Source organism: Bacillus rossius, chromosome 3, assembly GCF_032445375.1.
Source record: "Bacillus rossius redtenbacheri isolate Brsri chromosome 3, Brsri_v3, whole genome shotgun sequence".
Taxonomy (NCBI): Eukaryota; Metazoa; Arthropoda; class Insecta; order Phasmatodea; family Bacillidae; genus Bacillus; species Bacillus rossius.
The window spans coordinates 15,450,802-15,472,284 of NC_086332.1; the positions used below are offsets into that span (position 1 = coordinate 15,450,802).

General features: G+C 38.7%; 1 protein-coding gene across 1 annotated transcript; it reads right to left on the reverse strand.

The window, feature by feature from the left end:
* Positions 1–158: 158 nt before the first annotated feature.
* Positions 159–20,618, reverse strand: LOC134530018 (uncharacterized). Its single transcript, XM_063364545.1, has 6 exons — positions 20,531–20,618; positions 18,612–18,707; positions 16,003–16,153; positions 15,362–15,501; positions 5,070–5,219; positions 159–1,970 (listed from the first exon to the last, which is right to left on the reverse strand). The coding sequence occupies exons 1-6, from the start codon at positions 20,616–20,618 to the stop codon at positions 1,819–1,821; spliced, it is 777 nt and encodes a 258-aa protein (XP_063220615.1). The 3' UTR covers positions 159–1,818.
* Between the last annotated feature and the right edge of the window lie 865 nt (positions 20,619–21,483).

A 21,483-nucleotide genomic window follows, 5' to 3' on the forward strand; every position in this document is an offset into this window, starting at 1 on the left:
ATTGTGTGTGCTCAGATGCAGTGACCAACTTAACCACTGAGTGAATGTGTTTGTAACTTCTAACGTAAGTGGCAATACTATAATTCGTGTCTGTCCTCACGAAGTATTTCCGACATTTTGAGACACATGTATAAAAAAAATTCAGAATTGACACAATATTTTTGTTAAAAGTTTATTTTCTATGTAAAATACAAAATAAATACTACCCCTCACACGAGGTTTCAATTACAAACAAAATTATTAATATTTTCTACAGACTACTTATAAGTATTATGAACAATGTCCTACACACAACAGTTTTTATTAAAAAATGTAAAACGGAAATAAAAATATGTTATATATAAATTACACAGATGCTATGGGGTTGAACATTTTCTAAAAGCAATCGTTGGCAGACTTAAGGGTGAAATGTATATCAATCAGGAATGGGGGAATCTAGGCCGAAGGGTTTATTGATGATTGTGCTAGCCTAGTTATTTTTAATGTTACCTAATCAGTATAAATAACTGTTGCGCTATCTAGGGGAGAATGACTCTGCACTTTATTAATGTAACAAAAATTGTTCACATGAATTAACTCATTTATGACTAAGCACATGTAATCATAGTTGATATAACACATATTGCAGTACTAGAAGAATTCACATAAAATTAATATTTCGTAGTCAAATTATAATATTTAAAACAATATTAAATATCTCCAAAAATGCCTCTTTTTAAAAAAGGAACAACATTGCTTACTTTCAAATATCTCACAAACTTTAGAGTTGCTTATTGATTAAATTAATAAAGTTTACAAAACGATAATAGCTATTTTCGTTGTCATGGTTTTTTGAAGTCGTTAACTTCGGAATGGGAGATTCTGGATTGGATTTCGGCGTAAGAATTTATATATACATTGCAATAAAAAGTCAAAGTATACCTGTATTTGTTACGCTTCAATATGCTTGCCGTAACGTGTTAAAGTAGTGACGAAATATTTTAAAACAATGTAAATGTATTTACCCTGTAAATATCTTTGGAACTATGGACATTTCTGTGGCATCAAACTTTCCAAGAGCAAGAACTATATTTATTAAGATTAGTTGAATCGTTAATCTCGTCCGATCAGAAAGCATGTGCGATAAGATGTTTTGAACGTAACGTACATCACGAGTATCGTTGCTTGTTTTCATGGCTACATACCGGGCTACATATCTTGCGCAACCAAGAACCTAGCAGAGACGGATTAGGTTATTTCTTCAGAGAATGCGCAAAGTGTTAGCAAACCCACATATCTGATGCAGTTGTATCTGAGGCGCCAAGCATGACATTTTTGGGTGCAGTCAATGTCTCGACATCGCTGACTCCTGAGGACAGAATGTAGCGCGCAATGTTTCAGTCATACGTACCCGTTGTATTCACGAGACCAAAGCAGAAGCAAGTATGTTTACCACCACAGAATTTAACAGAAACGCGTGCTGCGTGACCAAATACTTTCTTTTTAGGTTTTTGAGGATAAACTCATAAACAAATAAATCAATACCACTAAGTAGTAATCCCATATCTTCAGTTTCGACGCTTTAAAATGCCAACAGAATTAATTAAAATAATCATGAAATGAGGTTCCGTCTTATCAGGAACCATGGAATAATGTTGAAGTACCTACCGGCTTTATTGCTAACACTTGTGCGTGGTTTCATGGTGTTTGAAATCGGGCCCTTAAACATTAACGAGTTTTCTGGAAGATACTTCTATTGAAACGTAATCCTGATTCAGTGTCAGAAGTCTAAACGGGGAGCTTGTTATTTGTCAAAAGAACGGCGGGAGGTTGGAGGAATCACAGATAAAACATTTTCTTGATCGGCGTGTTCGCAAAGATGCCCTGGATCTCATCCACCGTCTTGCCGATGACGGCCGGCTCCACGTTCCTCCACATCACGTGGAAGAAGTTCTTCCAGTACTTGTTGGTCATCTCTAGGGCGAACTTGCCTGCAACACCGCGAGGCACACCGTGGTAGACGTAGTCGGGTATACATCGTTCCCAGGCAGCGCCCCGAAAATTGTATGGGGGTAAGAAATAAGGGAGGTTTCGTGTGCAAGCTTGGCTACGTTAAAACTTAGAAGTCAATGTGTGAACGACCCCTAACTCCATTTCCTATTTTCATAGAAAAACTTTATTTTTGTTATAATGATTTTTAACTGTAATTCCTTGCAGATGTTTTGACATCTTGTTTGTTCAGAATGATTGCATTTTCACGATTCTTCCTAGCGAGTTATTTTCAATATATTAAAACAATTTATAGCATACTAGCTGAAGTACCTGGCGTTGCCAGAAATAAACCACTGCTGATTTTCGTAAAACCTCGAATTAACTAATCGACAAATCCAACCCGAGCTCCAAGCAACCGTTTCCATGGAGACGCCAACAATACAAAAGCCCGTTATCATGTATTGGCATTTATGCAGCTGCGATTTATTTTGCTATCAAATTTTTAACCAGTTGACTTCGAATACATAGAACATACATTCATTCCATAGACTAATAGCTCAATGGAATATTGCGCTTTATGTTTATGGCATTCGTAATGTGGACTGAACGCTTTCTTATCCACAAAACCGAAACAATTTTTTTTTTCAATATGGCGCAACATCTGCATCTCTCTCCTATCTTGACTTCACCCTTCCCCCTTTCCCTTCAGTAATCCAGCTTTATGCTACCCCCTTCCCAACCCGCCATGAGGGAGTCAGAGTGCGCTCTCAGAGCACTCCTGGTTTCCTGCTGAGTCCGTCGCTGAACCGACACTTCGTCACAGCTCAGTTCCTCCCGAGGCCAGCCGGGATTACAGGCCTGGACCATGCGCTCCAATAAGCATGCTGCTCTCATGCCATGGGCGTTTATCCCTCAGACGCTTGCCACACAGACGTCAAACAGGAAAATCTGTACTCCGACTAAAAATGCGACTGGAAATTTTTAAAACAAATATCTGTCCACGTAAATCATTCGTTTCTTTGATTCTAAGTTACGGGAAATTCTATAAACAATAAAAAGTCACATGGGTTAAATTACAGTTCTTGGACTACGTTGACACAACACAATTGTATTTTAAAGTACTTTTAATCTCATCTCGTTGCGAATACATTTAAAACTATTTCTCTTTACAATATGAGAGGCGACGGAACGTAATGGTGTGAGTGGAAAAAATTTGTAGCTTTAGCTACTTATTTCACCTCTGAAACGTTAAAATTATTATTTTGTGTGTAAAGTTTCAATCAAAACCCACTTTTCCGCAGCTCTTCGTGTATTCACCTAATTATTAACGCGGTTTTATTCTGGTTTATAACATAAACGAATACTACAATAGCTAACGTGCTTTTATTATTTGCTGAAAACTTGTTAGACAAACATCACGAAAAGAATACTCATACAGAATAAAAATTAATAAATAATTTCCTTAAAGACTTTCTAGACTTTTGTTTAACGGTCAATTTTCTGTCTACTATAATATTACAAATAAGACAGCTATGATTATAAGATATATATAGCAATGTTCGTGTAAGAATGTGTTTATATTGTGTACGTGAAATAATCTAAGCATTGTCAAATTTAATTAAAGTGACTTCATTATTTGATAAAGTAATGTTTACTTATTTTGTGCAAATCAAACAAACAATATTAAAATTAAATGCAATAAAAACTACAGAATCAAAATATTTACCAATTTTTTACGTTAATAATTTTAAAGCTTTTTAAAGAGATATTGAAAAAATTATAAAAAATTAAATAATGTGTGAGTTTTACATTTTTACGTTTATTTACTTAAAGAAACTATTAATAATATATAATTATAATAATTTATTTCCCATTTTTTTTACACTTTGTAAACAATATTCACTTAATTAACCAGGAAATTTAGCACTCACGAAAGCAAGCTTGTATGTGAGTGCATCTAGTCACTTCAAATTACATGCGGTATTTTAACGATTTTAAACATTTGTAAATGTAAAATAGTTGAGAAATAAATATATAAAATATAACCTAAGAAACTTTACATTAATTATATAAAGATGAAAGTTAGAAAGAGCAATTTATTAAAATTCAATGTTATGTATAAACAAAAACGAATAAATTATAACATTGTTACATGAATAAATGAAAATATAATTACTAAATAAAAATTAGTATTTAAGTAAAGTACATGTACAAAGTTATAACAATATATAAAACTTACTTAAATACTAAAGCCATCTCTTCATCAGTTAAATTATGTAGTCAAATATTAACATATATTTTCATTTGAAAATAATTTTTAGTTTTTAGTTTTGTAGGAAGAATAACAACAATTTTTGGAAGCAAAAATTCTAAAGATCTCTGAGATATTGTTTTATGAAACACTAACACTAACTGCCTGACTGACTGACAGGCAGACAACACAAAACCTAAACCGGTGGACCCAGGGATTTGAAATTTGGATTAAACATTCCTTGAATACATTAGGGACACGTTAATGAGGGATTTCTTTTTAAATTCCTTCCATAAAGAGGTGCAAATAGATATTAAATTTTGTATGAAGCGAAATACCCCTGAATGACTCACTCATCACGAATTCTCAGAAACTATGAAACCAGCAGTCTTGAAATTTAGCAAGTGTATTCCTTTTGCTACGTACAAATCCCTTAAAAAAGGATTTAACCTAAATCAGCTCACAAAAGAGGGTTGCAAGGGTGTTAAATATCAAAGTTTTTTATGCTATTGCATTATTGATGCTTTCTTCGTCACGATGGCAACGGCTGTTACACTGTTGTCGGCTGCATCTCCTGGTGACGTATTTTACGTTTAAATTCTTTATTTACTTTCAGAGGGATGTGGGGACGTTAAAAATCTAAATTTTTCATTTTTCAAGTACGTTTAAAGCCCTGGAAAGCGCTACGTACGTCAACTAGTAGGCTCATAAATGTCAGCCACGCTAGACTGCTAGCGAGAGCGGTCTCGATGCAGGGAAGAATGCTGAGGCTGGCAACCCTGCGCCAAACACCGAGTAGACTGCGCTCTCGAAGAGCAACAGTCAGTCATAGTCAGGCGCCGCTTACCTACTTCCTCCATGTCGCCGAACAGGCCCGAGGCGTACGCCTTGAAGGTGGTCACCTTGGGGTCGAAGGTGACCTTCTCGAGGTGCAGGTGCGACTCGTCTCCCTTCGTCACGATGTTCGCCTTCACCGTCCAAGTGTCGTACACGTCGCCTGCAACCGAGGAAGTCCCGGTGGAGGTCCCTGGTCGTCGTGGCGGCTCAGCGAGTCAACAGCCTCACCTCCACGGCACTCGGCATTCCCTGCACTTGAACACTCTCGAGGGCCTGCTGAAGATGGGGTCTCACACGCCATTCTCTTGTTTTTTTTTTCTTTTGCACTTCATTACTATTAGATAACTGCTATTTTAGGGAAATTAAACACTACACATCTTTCTTTTGTTGTTCTGTCACTTACGCAATTTTTTTAAACCCAATTGTTTAAGAAACATCTGTTCAAAATATTTGTGATAAAACAACAAATGCAAAAGAGTTATAGTGTTACATTTACAGAAATAGCTGTTAACTAATAGTTACACCGAAAACATTACAATAAAATCAAATTGGCTTGTGAGATTCTAACTTAGTAATTTAAAATAGTTCCAAAAAGGGTACATAGATGCTGGAGCACCGGAGGTCGGTGGTTCGCTTCCAGAAGTTCAGTAGTCAACCTGGTGCCAGGGCGCCTGTTTGTTGAAGAGGAAGATTGTGAAAATGCTAAGCCTGCATCCAGGCTCTTGGACCCTGTCTGTGAACAGTCCGAATCAAACATGATCAGAACTAGTACACAGACAGTTAGCAAACTGGGCAGAAAATGCCCGCAAAAGATAAGGGGAGGTTGGGGAATAACGCTGATAGTAACTCACCAGTCAGGGAAGTTGGCTTCTAGTTTCTGAAGCGTAGCAAGTCCGTGTCTGTAGCCCGCGAAAACGCGGGAGGCGCGGACGTTTCCATATTTTCAAAAAAAAATTAAAATAAATAACTATTATGCTGAGTACTGTACAGATGGATTCAACTACTTAAAGAAATTTATAGGGATAACATCCCTTGTATAATCGACTACATTGTCGGTTGCGGCCGGATGGAAGTCTTGTAGTGCGTCTCGTCGATCAGCCGATAATCTCAAACAGTCCGTCTGGAATCGCGACGCGAAGTGGCCGCGGAGGAGCCACATCTCGTAATTAAAAGGAAATGCTCAAACCAAAGTTGGGGGGGAGACTAGTGCATCCGGACAGAAAGGTTCCGAAGTTCTCCGAGTGGGAATCACAAAAAAAAACTCTGACTTCGATATCTAGAAGTTGGTAGCACTGGCCGATTTTAGCACTACCTGTTGAGGGGTGTCTGAAACCAATTGGGATCGACTCTCCCGAGACGTTTGCTACAGCCTGGGGCTAATGGCGCAGTCGGTGCTGCTCTCTGGCGGCCTACAGGGGAAGGTATCTGGGAGGTTAGCAAAGTCGCCACCAGATGTTGCGGGCGTCAGTTCCACCAGCTGGCGACAAGAGAATAAGATACTATATCTACCGCTATATGTCATGTGTGGTCCATCTTTGCACATATTTTTTCTATGGCAAATCGTCCTTGAAGTCGGCCACTGCCTGGCGAGGTTCACGTCATAGCAATGATCATGGGCTAAATTCTGAGAACTAAGGTGGTGGAGGTGGACAAAAATGCAACGATGCTGGGAACGAGCATCCTAACGTGACTTTCTAGGAGTGAACCTAAGACGTATGCATGACGGTACCGCTGTTCTAAGCTCGTCTCTGTATATTTTAACAACTCGTCCAGAGCTGTTGTGTGCAGATTTAGTCATACAGGGAAATAATGTTACAAACCCTGGACGTGACTGTAAGTGGGAGAAATGTCAAACGGGCTGCCAACGATGTCTTAGACTGCAAAAGATCAGATTGGACCCTGAGAAAAGGTGCCTTGTTTCACTGGCGCAAAGTTTAACTAAGTAGAATACACCAGCCTAACAGAGTGTAAATCATCCTTTTGTAACCAAATTTTATAGAAAATAAAATTTCCAAAAATAATTTAAAATTATAATAACAATTTTAAAAAATGTGCCGAAATACCTAATTTCTGGCACATACTCCCCCACTGAAAGGCGGATCCAGGGTAAGCAACCAACAGAGAGTATGAAGTGATTGAAACCTGGAATGCTTACCCTGTACCAGAATTGACTTAGTTAAACTACTTACAATACCTGATTAACTTACTAGGTAACATGGCCATACAAAACAACTTTAAAAACTAAGTGACATTATTATTCATTGTTTACACCTAACTTTATGAACTAGGTATCATTATTCTCTTATGGACTAAGTTACATCATTCCCTTATGAACTAAGTGTCATGTTTCTCTTATGAACTAAGTTACATATTTCTCTTAGGGACTAAGTTACATCTCTCTTATGATTTAAGTGGTGCCACTTAAAATAATCTCTTACCCTAAAACTTTCTTAATACTAAACATCTGAAATGTAAGCACTCTTACAAACTAGTACCATGGATTTTTATTACTTATAATTAGAACCTAGGATTTTTGTATCTTTCAACACTGCGTGTTGCAGATGGCATTCCGAAGCTTTGTTTAAGACTCCTCGAATATGTGTAGAGGGCTGCACCTAATTTAAGTTGGGGTACACCTTCTTTAGATGCGAAATGTGCGCGCGCGTTATGCGCGCACCAGAACTTGGTCGACTAGGGTGACCGTTACTGGGGTTAAAAAGCGCTGGATTTGCCACGGGCCATTCAAACGATAAGGAAGTTTGGCTGATCGCTTGTCGATCGCCTTACTTTGTGGGTGTGATCTGCACAACACCATATCACCTACCCTGTATGGATTAGGCGAACGTTTCTTATTATATTTCTGCCTGCTTGCCGCATGGGCTAAGTTCAGGTTATGCTGAGCTCTTCTCCAGACCTCTTTAATGTTGCGAGGGTTATCTTTGAGAAGCTCTTGTAGTGACCAGAGATTAGAAAGTGGGTTGTTGGGTTTATATGTGAACATGATTTCAAATGGTGTGGTTTTGTGTCCCTCATGTCGGGCATAGTTGAAAGCCATTTGTAACCAGACAGTGTCCCATTTATCCTGCGAGTCCGCATGATACACTATTAAAGCGGATCGGAGGTTCCTATTAAAACGCTCCGCATGTGAAGGCTGTGGATAATAGGGAGAAGTGGTTACATGCTGAATGCCAAGGGAAAAGCACATATTGTTGAAAAGTCTGGATGTAAATAGTGATGCGTTATCTGACACGATTATTGATATTTTAAAAATGTTAATTTGCAATGCTTGTATTGTGGTTTCTGCGGTGGCTCGCCGGAGGGGAATGAGCCATACAAATTTAAAAAAAAGCATCAATAGCTACGAGAAGCATGGTGTGTCCAGTTTTAGAACGGGAAAAGGGGCCAAAAAAATCTATAAATCATTTTTGCATAGGCCTTTCAGCCACATCTGATGTTAAAAATCCAAATTGTGTTTTCTGTGCTGGTTTACTCAAATCGCATAATTTTCATAATTTTACATTCTCAGCAATGTCTTTATGCATTCCATCCCAAATAAAATGACGGTGTATGCCTTCAATTGTTTTGTATTTACCCAGGTGTGCTCCAATGGGTGAGCTGTGATAATATTTAAATACCCTGTCTCTTAAATTCTGAGGAAGGGCTATTCTGTAAGTTTTACACTGTGCTGTTCGTCGATACAGGAGACCTTTTTAAATCTTGCAATATTTTGGCAGTGTACCTGATTTTATTTGCTGAATAATATATGAAATGTAAGGATCTGAATTTTGGTGACACTGTAAGTCTGAAAAAGCTAAAGGAAAATCTGTGAGTAGAGCATGGCATGAAACCGGGGGTTCCTCCTGAAGATTAGATTTGGAGGGATTCTTTAACATTCGAGAAAGAGCATCTTCTACGATATTCTGCATACCTCTGATATGTTGAATAGTGAATTTAAGTGGGGAGATTTTTGCTATCCACCTACCTAGTTTTTCTAGTTGCTTGGGGTGAGCCAAAAGCGAAGCAAGGGCCTGATTGTCGGTCTCTAATAAAAATTCCCTGTGCTCAAGGTATTGCCGAAACTTGTCGATTCCGAATACAACTGCTAGGCACTCGAGTTCATAAACCGAGGACGATTTTTTCTCTTGATGAGTTAGAGTGCGAGAGGCGAAAGCTATTGGTTGCCTGTGGCCATCGAACTCTTGTGATAGAACTGCACCAATGGCGACACTCGATGCATCTGTCTGTAGTATGAATGGTTTAGTGAAATCTGCCATTTGAAGAACAGGTGTGCTGGCTATAGCGTGTTTCAAATAACTAAAGGCTTTGTCTTGTTCAGGACCCCAATTAAATTATGTATTTTTCTTCCGAAGTGCATTTAATGGGGCTGCATGTTCTGCAAAATTTGGAATAAAGTTAGCATAGAAATTAGCCATTCCGATAAATCTTGAAATTCCTTTTGGATCTTTTGGAGGTTGGAAATCTGCTATGGCTTGAGTGCTGCTTGGGTCAATCGTTACTCCTCTACTGGAAATTATGTGTCCCAGGAAACAAATTTCGGAAACTGCAAATTTAAACTTCTTGGTGTTTACTGTCAGCCCTGCTTTACGCAGCCAGGTGAGAACTTCAGACAAATGAGCTATATGCTCTTAAAAAGATTTGGAATACACTACAACGTCATCCAAGTGATTAAATACAAATTTAAATTTTAAATCGCCAAAAACTTGGTCTAGGAGCCGAGTCAGTACCTGTGCGCCTGTGTCTAGGCCAAAAGGAACTACTTTATATTGATACAAATTCCAGGGCACGCAAAAGCCGGTGATGTGTTTTGACTTCGGTGTTAGTGGTATTTGATTATAGGCCGAATTGAGATCAAAAACGCTAAAATATTTGGTTTTGCTAAACTAATAGCAAGCTGAATTCAAATCAGGTAAAGGTACCATTTCTATGTCTATATGTTTGTTAATTTTTCTAAAATCCACAACTAAGCGGTGACCATGACCTTTGGGGACCAAAAATGCTGGAGATGAAAAACTGGAAGTCGATGGTTCAATTACATCCTTTTCCAATAGGTCTTGTATGTGTTCGCGCATGATTTCCATTTTGGGACCCAATAATTGATATGGGTGACACCTGACTGGGGATTAATCCAAAAGTTTTATATCATATTGCACTAAGTGAGTGTGACCTAGTTTTTTTGTCAAGACATCTGGGAAGTTATGACATAGATTTTCCACTGCTTTTCTTTGCGATGTGTCGAGGTGTGTCAGGGATAACTCACATTCGTCCTCGACTTCGGTATGGATTGCATTTACATTACTCTGATGCTGGATTTTAGGGGAAACAAATGGAATAGGACTAACAATAGATTTATTAAATTTGAATTTAAAATTTCTTGCCTGCAAATCAATTACTGAGCCTGTTTTAGATATGAAATCCGATCCAAAAATTAGATCAGTAGCTAAATCCTGTGAAACTAAAAATGGAAACATCCAGATAAATAAATAAATTTTAACTTTAATGACGACTACTTGGTTGACCTTTAGTGGTTGCTCTGATGCGGTGAAACATTTTATTTTTACTGGTTTAATTTCCTTAACAATTTCTCCTTTTGTAAAACATGAAAAAGATTTGCTGAAATAAAACTTCGGACTGAGCCTGTATCAATCAGTCCTGGAATTTCGTGCTTGCCAATTAAAGTGCTCGCATAAGGTAATAATGTTGGTATACCTGCGAAGATATTATGACATGTCCTCTTGCCTGAATTTTTTGGATTTATGCAATTTTCACAATGTGTCCTAGGGTCGGTAGAATTTTTTACCTTTTTTGAATTTGTGTAAATTTTTCGTTTTTTCCTTCTACGAGACTTGTTTGACTTTTGTGACCTATTTGAATTTTTTGTGTATTTTTGTGGTTGTTGCGTAGTGTGATTACTCCTTGGGTGGTAATTAAATTTGTTATTGTATCAACTCGGTGCATGTGGAGTAGTGACGGTATTGCAGAAATTATCTGAAGATGATTTTTGTTTAGGTGGCACAGAAGGATTGCTTTCTGGCCACCTCGTTACTCGTTTTTTGGGTTGTTGTTGTTGTTGTTGTGATTGTTGTAGTAGTAATAATTTTTCTGTCTATACTTAGTGCGGCATAAAAAAATCTAATATGTCAGCATGGTACTGATCAAAGGTTAGGTTATTCTCTATGGCCAACGAGGTTCTTTCGCTGAAAGGGGCGTGGGTAAGGGGAAAAACTATCTCAAACAATTCTTTATCTGGTAGGTTGCATTTTTGGTGTAGTTTGAGTAACTGTCGCAGAAACTCAATTAGTTTTCTCGGATCCAATCCATTAGTTTCCGAGAGATTGGTGAGTAGCCTTTCTGCTGCGTGGGAGATTTTATTGTAGAAATGGGTTGTTTTACTTTGGCCAGGTGGTGGTGGGGGATGGTTTGGTGCAGGATTAGGGTTGTTTCGCGGGAGGGGTGCTACAGGTTCCAGAGGGAGGTACGAGGTTGAATGGCTGACTTGGGGAATGTGTAGGTCTGGTTGGGGAATAGCTGTCATGGCAGTGGACTGTGCAAGCGAAGTCGCGGTGCTAGATGCACTTACCTGAGGTAGGGGTGAAATTTGCGTGCAAACGGCCGCAGAGGGAGTGTGGAGTTCTGGGGTGGTCTGGAAGGATGAAAATGCTGACTGGAACTGGTAGTATGGATTAAACATGCCTGCTATGGTTGGTGGTAGGTACATTGGTTGGGTGAGGTGGGAGGGGAGTGCAATGACTTCGGGATTAGGTCAAGTGTAGGTGACCTTGGTGACTCGCTGGGGTACCGGCCTCGCGATAGAAGCGGAGGGAAACCACATGTGGGGTGGATGGATAACTGATAGTCATGATTGCAGTATGACTTGGAAACAGGATTGATGCAAAGTAAACTGTTAGCGGCGATGAAGGTGGGGGCGGGGGCGATACTGGTAATGAAGACACCAGAGTGACCTTGGGCTGTAGTCCTGGTATTTCTGTCGGTGCCGCTTCAGGCTGTGTACTTGTACCAGGCATTTGTTCCTGAGGACTGGGAATTATTTCAGTAGTACTCTCGAAGGGTGATTCCTGTGTGGTAGTGCATTTTGCACTCAACCTATGTGTGAGGTTGGGTATTTGTTGTCGGCATTTGTCAATTTATTTGGTGTAGATACCATTCAATTAACCTCCTGATAATAAGGACAGGTTATGGAATCTAGTGGCGATGTGGCTAAGTCGCGTGATGATTCGTAATATGTTTGTTTTGCTTGTCTCATTGTGAACATCATTAGCATAAGCGGTTATGTCTTGAAATTTACTACATACAATATTGAACACCTCTAGTGGGTCCAAATTTACATTCCAAACAAATGGCAGTACTTGTTTCTGTCAAACGGCTCTGAGTCGTATCCTGATCTCTTGGGAATCTCCTGAGGTTGGTTGGCCCCGAAGTGTTAGCTCATATTTTATCTCGTCCTTAAGAAGATACTCCAGAGTGATGATGGTTAACTTATTTTAAAACTTTAAAGAAACAGATAACTCTTACTCTAGGCTGACATACAATTCACAAAACACTCTTAACTTTAACTTAAATTACAACATAAACTATTTAGTTGCGCCCTGTCTACACAATCAGTGGGTCGCATACTTATAACATTTTTCATTCCCGCCAACGAAGAGAGCAATGTCCTCTCAGGTGATTGGCGTGGCGAAGAAGGGGGGGCATTGGTAACCTCATGCCAGCACGCACGCGAGATAAGATAACAGCGGTCGATGCTCCGTGCGGCGGCTCTCAGGCTGTCGGGCGAGGTAAAAGGAGGGGGGGGGGGAGAGGTGTCTGTAACCTTGTGTGGGGCACGTCTGATAACGCACCGTGTGATCAGGACAGGTGTTAACTGCTGGGCGATGTCTTGCACGAAACTAAGGTAAATAGTACTGATAAGGATTTAAAATTAAAGTTACTTATATTTGCGCTAAAATTAAAAATATAAATATTCCCGCTCAAATATTTATATAAAAAATCATATATGTAAATATTTATTTTACTTTATTTTATTTTTACTGGGATTGTTTACAGACGAAATCACACACTACATAAAATTGAAACCATGCTCTGCTACCATTTATGTTACAGCTTTGTTCATTAATCTTAACCAAAGCAGACAGAAAGTTAACCACACTAAATGCTACCATTTTTGTTACAGCACTGCATTCTGATTACCATTTTTGTTACATTGAGGCAGTATAGGTAAATAAGATTAAGTACATAAATATCACCATGAACATTATAAACTGCTGTAATGGTGGATCTTTTAGTTTCACAAGGGCATGAAAATTGAAAAGAATCAAGGTGTGATTCCGTCTGAATATAATTACTCCATATTTATTTAAGGAAACTTATAACAGATATTAAAACATGTTAAAATACAATTTCAATAACATAATTAAAGAACTCTCAGATATATTTAAAAAATATGGGCCGGCCCTAAATTAATTATTAAAGGTTTCACTTATAAATAAACAAACTCAATAAAATTAAAGAAAAAGAAATACAAAGTGGTATAAAAATCCCAATGTATATTCTTAAAGTCCAGAATGGAAGTTTTATACAATTAATTTCTTCGAGCGTAGTAATTTAATTAATTTAACTATTTCTACCACTAGATGTCGTGTGTGGTCCATCTTTGCACATATTTTTTCTATGGCAAATCGTCCTTGAAGTCGGCCACTGCCTGGCGAGGTTCACGTCATAGCAATGATCATGGGCTAAATTCTGAGAACTAAGGGGGTGGAGGTGGACAAAAAACGCAACGATGCTGGGAACGAGCATCCTAATGTGACTTTCTAGGAGTGAACCTAAGACGTATGCGTGACGGTAACCGCTGTTCTAAGCTAGTCTCTGAGATATTGTAACAACTCGTCCAGAGCTGTTGTGTGCAGATTCAGTCATACAGGGAAATAATATTACAAACCCCGGACGTGACTGTAAGTGGGAGAAATGTCAAACGGGCTGCCAACGATGTCTTAGACTGCAAAAGATCAGATTGGCCCCTGAGAAAAGGTGCCTCGGTTCACTGGCACAAAGTATAACTAAGTTGAGTACACCAGCCTAACAAAGTGTAAATCACCCTTTTGTAACCAAATTACATGGAAAATAAAATTTCCAAAAATAATGTAAATTATAATAACAATTTAAAAAAATGTGCCGAAATACCTAATTTCCGGCACAATATAACGTTACTAATTTTTTAATGGTTGTCCTATGCACGACGAGAAGACTGCGTGCCAGTACAGAGCCTTGTTCTTAGAGGCGATACCGCGCTAGAAAAAACAACGAAGGTCATACTTGCCTATAACTATGTGGTATAAGTTTTCAGCTTTCTGAAACCTCACTGCTATGGACGAATACGTGTTATATGTTTAACCAATGAAACTGTTATTTTTTTGAACATAGACATGTTGCTGTAAAAAAATGCTGACCTCCATCTCATTTAAGATTACTACTTTTCCTGATGTAACTTACCTCGGTGTGTACCTGACAGTTATAAATTTCATTTTTACCCAGTGTTCATGCATTATTGGTGTGTAAAGTCTTAGCTCTCAGTATGCTGCATTAGGTGGGAGTAATATCGTGAATGCGACGGAAACCAAGCAACGGAAATGTGTAACAACCACGATGCTGCCATCTGTGGAGGATAGCGCGAATAAAACTTCACAAAGCCAAAGGGAAACTTTATTGTATTAACTGTTTAGTGAATTGTAAAAATATTGGCAGTATTTTAATACAATTATTTGTTGAAAATCCAGTCCAAAGCCAGGGTTTAGAATTTTTTTTCAAGTATTTTCAAATTTTATAGCAGCTGTTTCATTATATAGTTAAAATTTCGGTCTGCTAAAAAAATAATTCAGTAGTTGACGTAGATGATCCGGAAGCAAAATCTAGGGGAGGGTGCGAGAACAATGTGTGATTCACGTCAGAAATAATAGTTAAAAAAACACAATTTGCGAATATTTATCACCCTCCACCTTATTTTAAATAATTCTACGTTCAACTTCGTGTCCAAATTTCGTATTATACATGTATATGCAAAGTGAGAACACATGAATCAACTCGCTACCGAGGTCACATGTTACGCTAGTACTGAATAATGGCATGTTTCTAATTGGAAGCGCAGCACTTGAGAGCGCAAGCATCAGTCGGTGCGAAGCTGGAAGCACGCGGCGCTCACCGGTGCTGTTCGGAAGGGACATGAACACTCGCGTTCAGAACACGGCGCAGCATCACAGCCAGACTCACCCAGGGAGATGTTGAACTTGCCCTTCCAGCTGAAAGGCCACAGCATCCACTCGCCGACGCAGGTGTACGATCCCTCGTAGAGGTACTTAGGGGTGAGGACGTGTGCTTGCATGGTGAACTTGGAGCCGCTCAGAGTCGAACTGCAGAAAAAACTCAGCTCTTACACGTACTCGCCATTACACACATCATTTGAAACTCTGGCTAACTCGACCTCCATAAAATAGACTATTGGGAATTTCAAAGTAGGGCTGGGTCCAAATGATCACAAAGTCTCGCCTTAGTCTGCCACATCAGGGTCTGTTCGTGTTGAGATCGACAAAGCCTTATGATACAGTTGCATGCATATGTATTTACAAACTCGTTTCTAGCTACATAATAAAATACAATGCCGTGGCTTTATCAAGTACATATTTTACTCATTGTGAAGACAACCCCAGTTTAATGCCTGAAGCTACTGCAGGGGAAGAAATCGCATGAAGCCAAGACTAAATTCGGTGTTTAAGGTGATTTTTTTTTCATTAGTTTTAGTGAGGTTACGTACTTGATTCCCGAGCTATCTGTAACTCGTGAAATGTAATGCCAGCACTTGAAAGGAAAACAGCGCAGTGGCGAAAACAAGACGGTCCCGCAGGCACACTCACTTGGCGTCGATGACCTTGGTCTGGCCCATCCCGTACAGGATGGGTTCCTTGTGCGTGACGACGAAGCTGGTGCCGACGCCCACCTCGTACTTGAAGGAGATCTCTCCATACTCCAGAGGGTCGAGGGACTTGACGCCGTAGTCCGGGAACCCTGGAGCCAGAGAGCGCGCGATCACCACCTCACCTGCCCGCCTCGTCGCCGCGAGGGATGTCGGTCCACACATCAGTGCAAATCAGTCACGTAAAAAGGGCCTGTCTGTGGTTTTATTAGTCATTACATACTAGCTGAAGTATCCGGGGATGCCCGGGCTTTATGCATCAAGTCACGTCTGTAAGACATACACTTGAAAGACGGGAAATTTTTATCTTTAACGCCTCCACAATCCGCTTTGGTAGTTGATTAATGTCTGAAAGTGAATAAAGAATTTAAAACATAAAAGACTCTTCAGTACACGCAGAAGGCATCATCAATGCAATAGTTGAAGCTAAATATACAAAAAAAGCAATGAATAAGGGAAATTTTTATTTTCATACCCCCGCAACCCACCCCCACCCCCCTTGGGAGATGATTATTATAAAATCCTTTGTTAGCGGCTGTTTATGTATCCAAAGGAATGTACTTGCCAATTTTCCAGTCACTAGGTCTTATAGTTCCAGAGAATTCGGGATGAACTAGAAAGTGAGTGGTATTTCGCGTCGTACAAATTTTACCAACCCTATTCACCCATTTAGGAAAGTTATTTCAAAAACATTTTCTTTAGTGCACCCCTAGAGTACTCGAGGAATATTTCCTCCAAATTTCAAATCTCTATGCTGTGTGTTTGGATGTCATTCAGTGTTAGAGTTTAAAGTAACTGTCCATATTTTGTGTGGGAATTTTTCTGTCCACGCGAATGAAGTCGTGGGTACCACTAGTTTCAAAAATACTTTTAGATATCTAAGAGAAATTAATGCAAGTAACATTCGGGCAGGGCATTCTTAGTGACCAGTGATCCCGAGCTTTGGAAAAGGTTGCCCTATGAAGCTACCTCAATTTTGAAATATAACTAGCTGGATCAAAACTTATCCTATGTATGTCAATATCTCTTAAATATTGTTCACCTTATATGTAGCAAACGAAGTTTTCATTAATCCATCCAAATGTCACACACTATCTTCACTGATTAAGGCGAAATGATCGCAGAATACGTCCCGATTGACAACGTTACGGGTTTTTAATAGAAGTAATGTAAATTTCCTGACTGCGGATCTTCCTCTAACACACAATTCATGTTCATTTCTGTTAATAATTGCGTGAGTAAAAAATAACACACGGTACATTATTACGTAAATAAAAAAATTAAGAAATTTTGGTTTTAAACGTTACTACAATTTATGTAAAAGAAAATTTATCTCTGTAGAAGCAGTATTATACCATTTCATTTTTGAACTTCAAAAGTCTGCAATAGTGTGACCTAGGATGATAGGAGAATCATATTGTGGGCCCTGAAAGTAAGAAATATTCTTTTCTGCGTACTTTCTATTGGCTGCGAACATTTGTCAGTGTTACAACTGTTTACGTCGCTGCAAATACGTCTCGTTATCAGGGTCCTTGACGGCCCTGGTAGCGGGTTCGATCCAAGCAGTCCGGCGCGACTCAAACTCGTGATCACCGAGTCTTTGCAAGTGGTTTGGAGTCCTGAAGGTCGCGAGGCCTTCTTGCTTTAACCGCGCGAAACTAAATTACCCTATTCACGCTGACCCCTTAAGATTCTGACGACGCAACACGGCGAGCACGACTCACCGCCTCTTTGCATACAGATTCAGGGGCCAGTCTGATAGTGCGCCCTGGAGTTTCCAGACACGCACTAGAGCTTCACATTACTTGACTTTGGTCCGAGTGGGCGGGAACCCGGATAATTATACATAATAAAATCTTTTTTTGAATTTTCACTTTACTGTTTCATTAAATTTCTGTGATTATGTACATGCATATAGTTTTCCTTCATTCTGTTTTCTGACAGTAGTTTTAAATGGCAGTCGTAGAATATCATGTGTATGTTGAACATTTAAAAACATATTTTATTGTATATTACACGTATATGGGTAGTGTCCGAAATAACTCGTCAAATGAAGGATAAAATTATTTTTTAGTTATTTTGGAAAATTAATTGCCACTATATGTCTGAATTATTTATAACTCTAAATATAAATTAATGTTAAAAGAGTCTGTTGAAAATTCATTATGCAGGCAGAGACATAGACCAAAACATCCTTCGAGAAAATGTATTGATGACAACAGTTCAAACAAATTTCTACCCGTTTATGTGTTGAAAACACTTAAGTCATTCGTTTGTATATTTACTATCACCCCTTTCAAGTTACATTATTAATCATTCTATTTTCAAACAATAAATACTCAGAACACCTCCATCGTAAATTGTTTGCAAGCTAAGAGCAAACAAGCCTTAATGTATGGAACAAAACTCTCAGAGTACACGTGCCTGGGTTATTAATTGTTTGGAGGAATTTTCACGATTTAAAATTCGTACACTGTTTTTTCCAGTGAGGAATTAATAATCACAGTGAACAGATGCACGAAACCTGAATCGGTGGTGCATTCAACTTACCTTGACTGAATTTTCCAATAAGATCGTTCTGCAGAAAATCTTTTATGCAATCGCTGTCATCCAATTTGCACTTCAAGGTTACTTCGGTATTTTTTCCTGGAAAGAAAAGTGCATAACGTCAAGAATGCATATTTGGGAGTTTTAATACCCTTCTAAATATTAAATAACTGGAAAAGCAAAACAGTGGGTTACTTACAAATTATCATAATACAAACTATGTCCATATACGCTTCATTGATTTAGTAGTTTAGAATGCATAGTTCAGAAATACAGCTAATATGTTATATCACTGAAGTGTTCTTTTGAAAGCCTTTCATTACAAGGATATTCATTAACTCAGAGAACACAACGGTAAGAACAATAAATTAGCTACACGGCTAACTGTAAATTATGGCTGTATAAATTATGAAAAAAAATTATTTCTCTTGAAAATCAATTATAACGAGTCTGTCAGAGAAAAGCTAATTTTTTACCCTCCGCCATGCACGTATGTAAGAGTGTAAATCCTGTAATCCATATTTAACAACCTTGCTTTTTCAAAAAAAATGTTAATTGCAATGTGCTTTTGTAAATTCGTCGATAAAACAAATCGATCCAAAATGAGCAAATAAGGATCGTGTCATCCATTTACCGTATCTCTAAATGTGCTCCACCTTGCAAAAGCATTCAGTGAAAGAGTAAACAAACATTATTTCGCAACTGTAACAAATGTTTTTACAAGAAAGAAACGCTGCTTTAAAAGCTTTATTTCTTTAGTTGTAATGTAAGGAAGATAATAGAGAAATGTTATCCTACTGAACACACTGCACGTTAAAAGACTATAAGTAAGAATAGCCCCACCTTAGCTAATAACAAAGTAACTTACACCTAATATTATTACTTGGCGAAGAAATGCATATTTTTGGCTGAAGTAAATATTTGAATTAAAATATTTTATTGATAAAATATATATATTTTTAAGTAATTATTATTTATAAATATTTTATAAATGAAAGGAAAATATTCATTTTTTTATTTTAATCCTCATGTCAATCCGTCATGGTTTGTGTGAAAATATATTTGCTACAATCAGCTCGGTACATGTAACAAGGTCAATGTTTGCCCAAAGGTAGTTTTCGAACAGTTCATTGGATTTCATAAAATTTGGTAGGTAGACAGGTATGGCCCATATAATATTTTAGTTAATGTATGTGCACAAACGCTCGAGGTGCTTTTGATATGTTTAGTACATTCACGTGTATCTTTCAAAATCAAACGCAATACTTGAATTACTGGTTGGAATCCAAAGAGAATAGGTTCCACATATATCGTGATACATCGTGCCTCAAAGCAAACTAAAGAAAATAACAAGCAATGAAATGCCACTGAATTAAATCTACCCTCTGACATAATGTAAGATTCGTTGCATTAACTTTTAAAAATTTTGCACAATTATTTACGTCTCGTATTATTTAGTGGCATGGTTAAATGGTAAGAGTGTGAAACAGTTTTTTTCTTCTTCTGATAATTGTTTCGCCATTTTGGTTAGACGCCAAAAAATTGGCTGAAGTGTAGTTTTTGCAAGTGGAAACAGTTTTAAAATTACTTTTGATTATTCCAGTGACTGTTTTTTTTTAACGACGGTGATTCTAATTCATACTTAATCAGACGTCAAGCACCATTTCCGCAATGTTTTGGGCGGAACAAAATGGCGATGGTTGAGATTAAAGAGTGACTTCAACTACATCACAGCATGAGTTCCCCTGACAATTCCTAACTGCATGTTACGATTACATTAGTTACGGGGTTAAGAGTTAACAAACGGGACACCGCGAGGCCTCAGTTCGGGCGATGGAATGTGGTATTGCGGGCGGCGCACAGTTCTGGTAAGAGCAGCGTGCAGCGCTACTGGCTGTGCGGCGCGGTTGAAGCATACTCACGAGGGGCCACGTCGTGGGCTGCTATGGAGGCGGCGGCGCCCGCCACCAGCGCCAGCAGGGCTGTCAGGGAGGCGGCGAGGAGAGCCATGGTAGCGGTGATGGGGGTTGCCGGCCGCCGCCTCCTTATATACGCGCATCCTGGCCTGTGCTTGGCGGGACCACGCGTGGCAAGGATCAGCGGGGCAGGGAGGGGGAGGTGTCCCCTCGTCCAGAGTCGCTGGCCGGGTTACGTCACCCCTTCTCCCCTCCTCCGGGTAAGGCCTTGTATGCTTGTACAAGCACCTTCTATTCCAGCACGGACTAACGTCATTGCCTTACGCTAGTAAACAGACATTCTTACGTAACGTGCCTAGAAACTACGTATATTTTCAAGTCCAACGAACATTCATATTTAACCTTTAAAAATTATTGGAGGAACAAATTTAGTATTGTTATTGAACATATTCTGTAGTTAAAAGTTTTTCTTTGCCTAAACATTTTTTTTTTCAGTACTCTCAAAACAATACTTTCCCCCCCCCCCCCCCTCAGTTTGCTCTCACGTATGGTTACGTGTTTCTATTAATTAGGTTTATGTAAGTATTATATAGAGTAAATTATTAACGCGTGATATAAATTTATGGTTTTGGTACTAACAACATTATGTTTGATAATTTTTCGTTCAATCACCCAAGCAAGAAATACCTAACGTGCACACAAGAAAGATGGTTGTGATTTTTTTTTTAAAGTTTATTGTGACTTAAAATTTAATTTGATTCCCTTTTATTTTTAGGTCTATGGAAGGGTCACACGATGGCGAACTAGTGGTTGCTACCCGTCCATAATGCGACTGCATATGAACACCGACTTGGCACAAATGGTTTCGTGTCTACTGAGATAAGAACTGTATTATTTGTCTTTTTATACTACCCCACTCAAAATAGCCAGGTTAACAATGCGAAAACTGCAATTACTTC

What these genes read in the sequence shown, in the direction of transcription:
- LOC134530018 (XM_063364545.1), bottom strand. Translation starts at nt 20,618, where the DNA reads ATGGCTCTCCTCGCCGCCTCCCTGACAGCCCTGCTGGCGCTGGTGGCG. An exon ending in AGCCCACGACGTGGCCCCTC is followed by an intron (nt 18,708 to 20,530) that starts GTGAGTATGCTT and finishes TTTTCTTTCCAG; the next exon opens with GAAAAAATACCGAAGTAACC. An exon ending in TATTGGAAAATTCAGTCAAG is followed by an intron (nt 16,154 to 18,611) that starts GTAAGTTGAATG and finishes CTCTGGCTCCAG; the next exon opens with GGTTCCCGGACTACGGCGTC.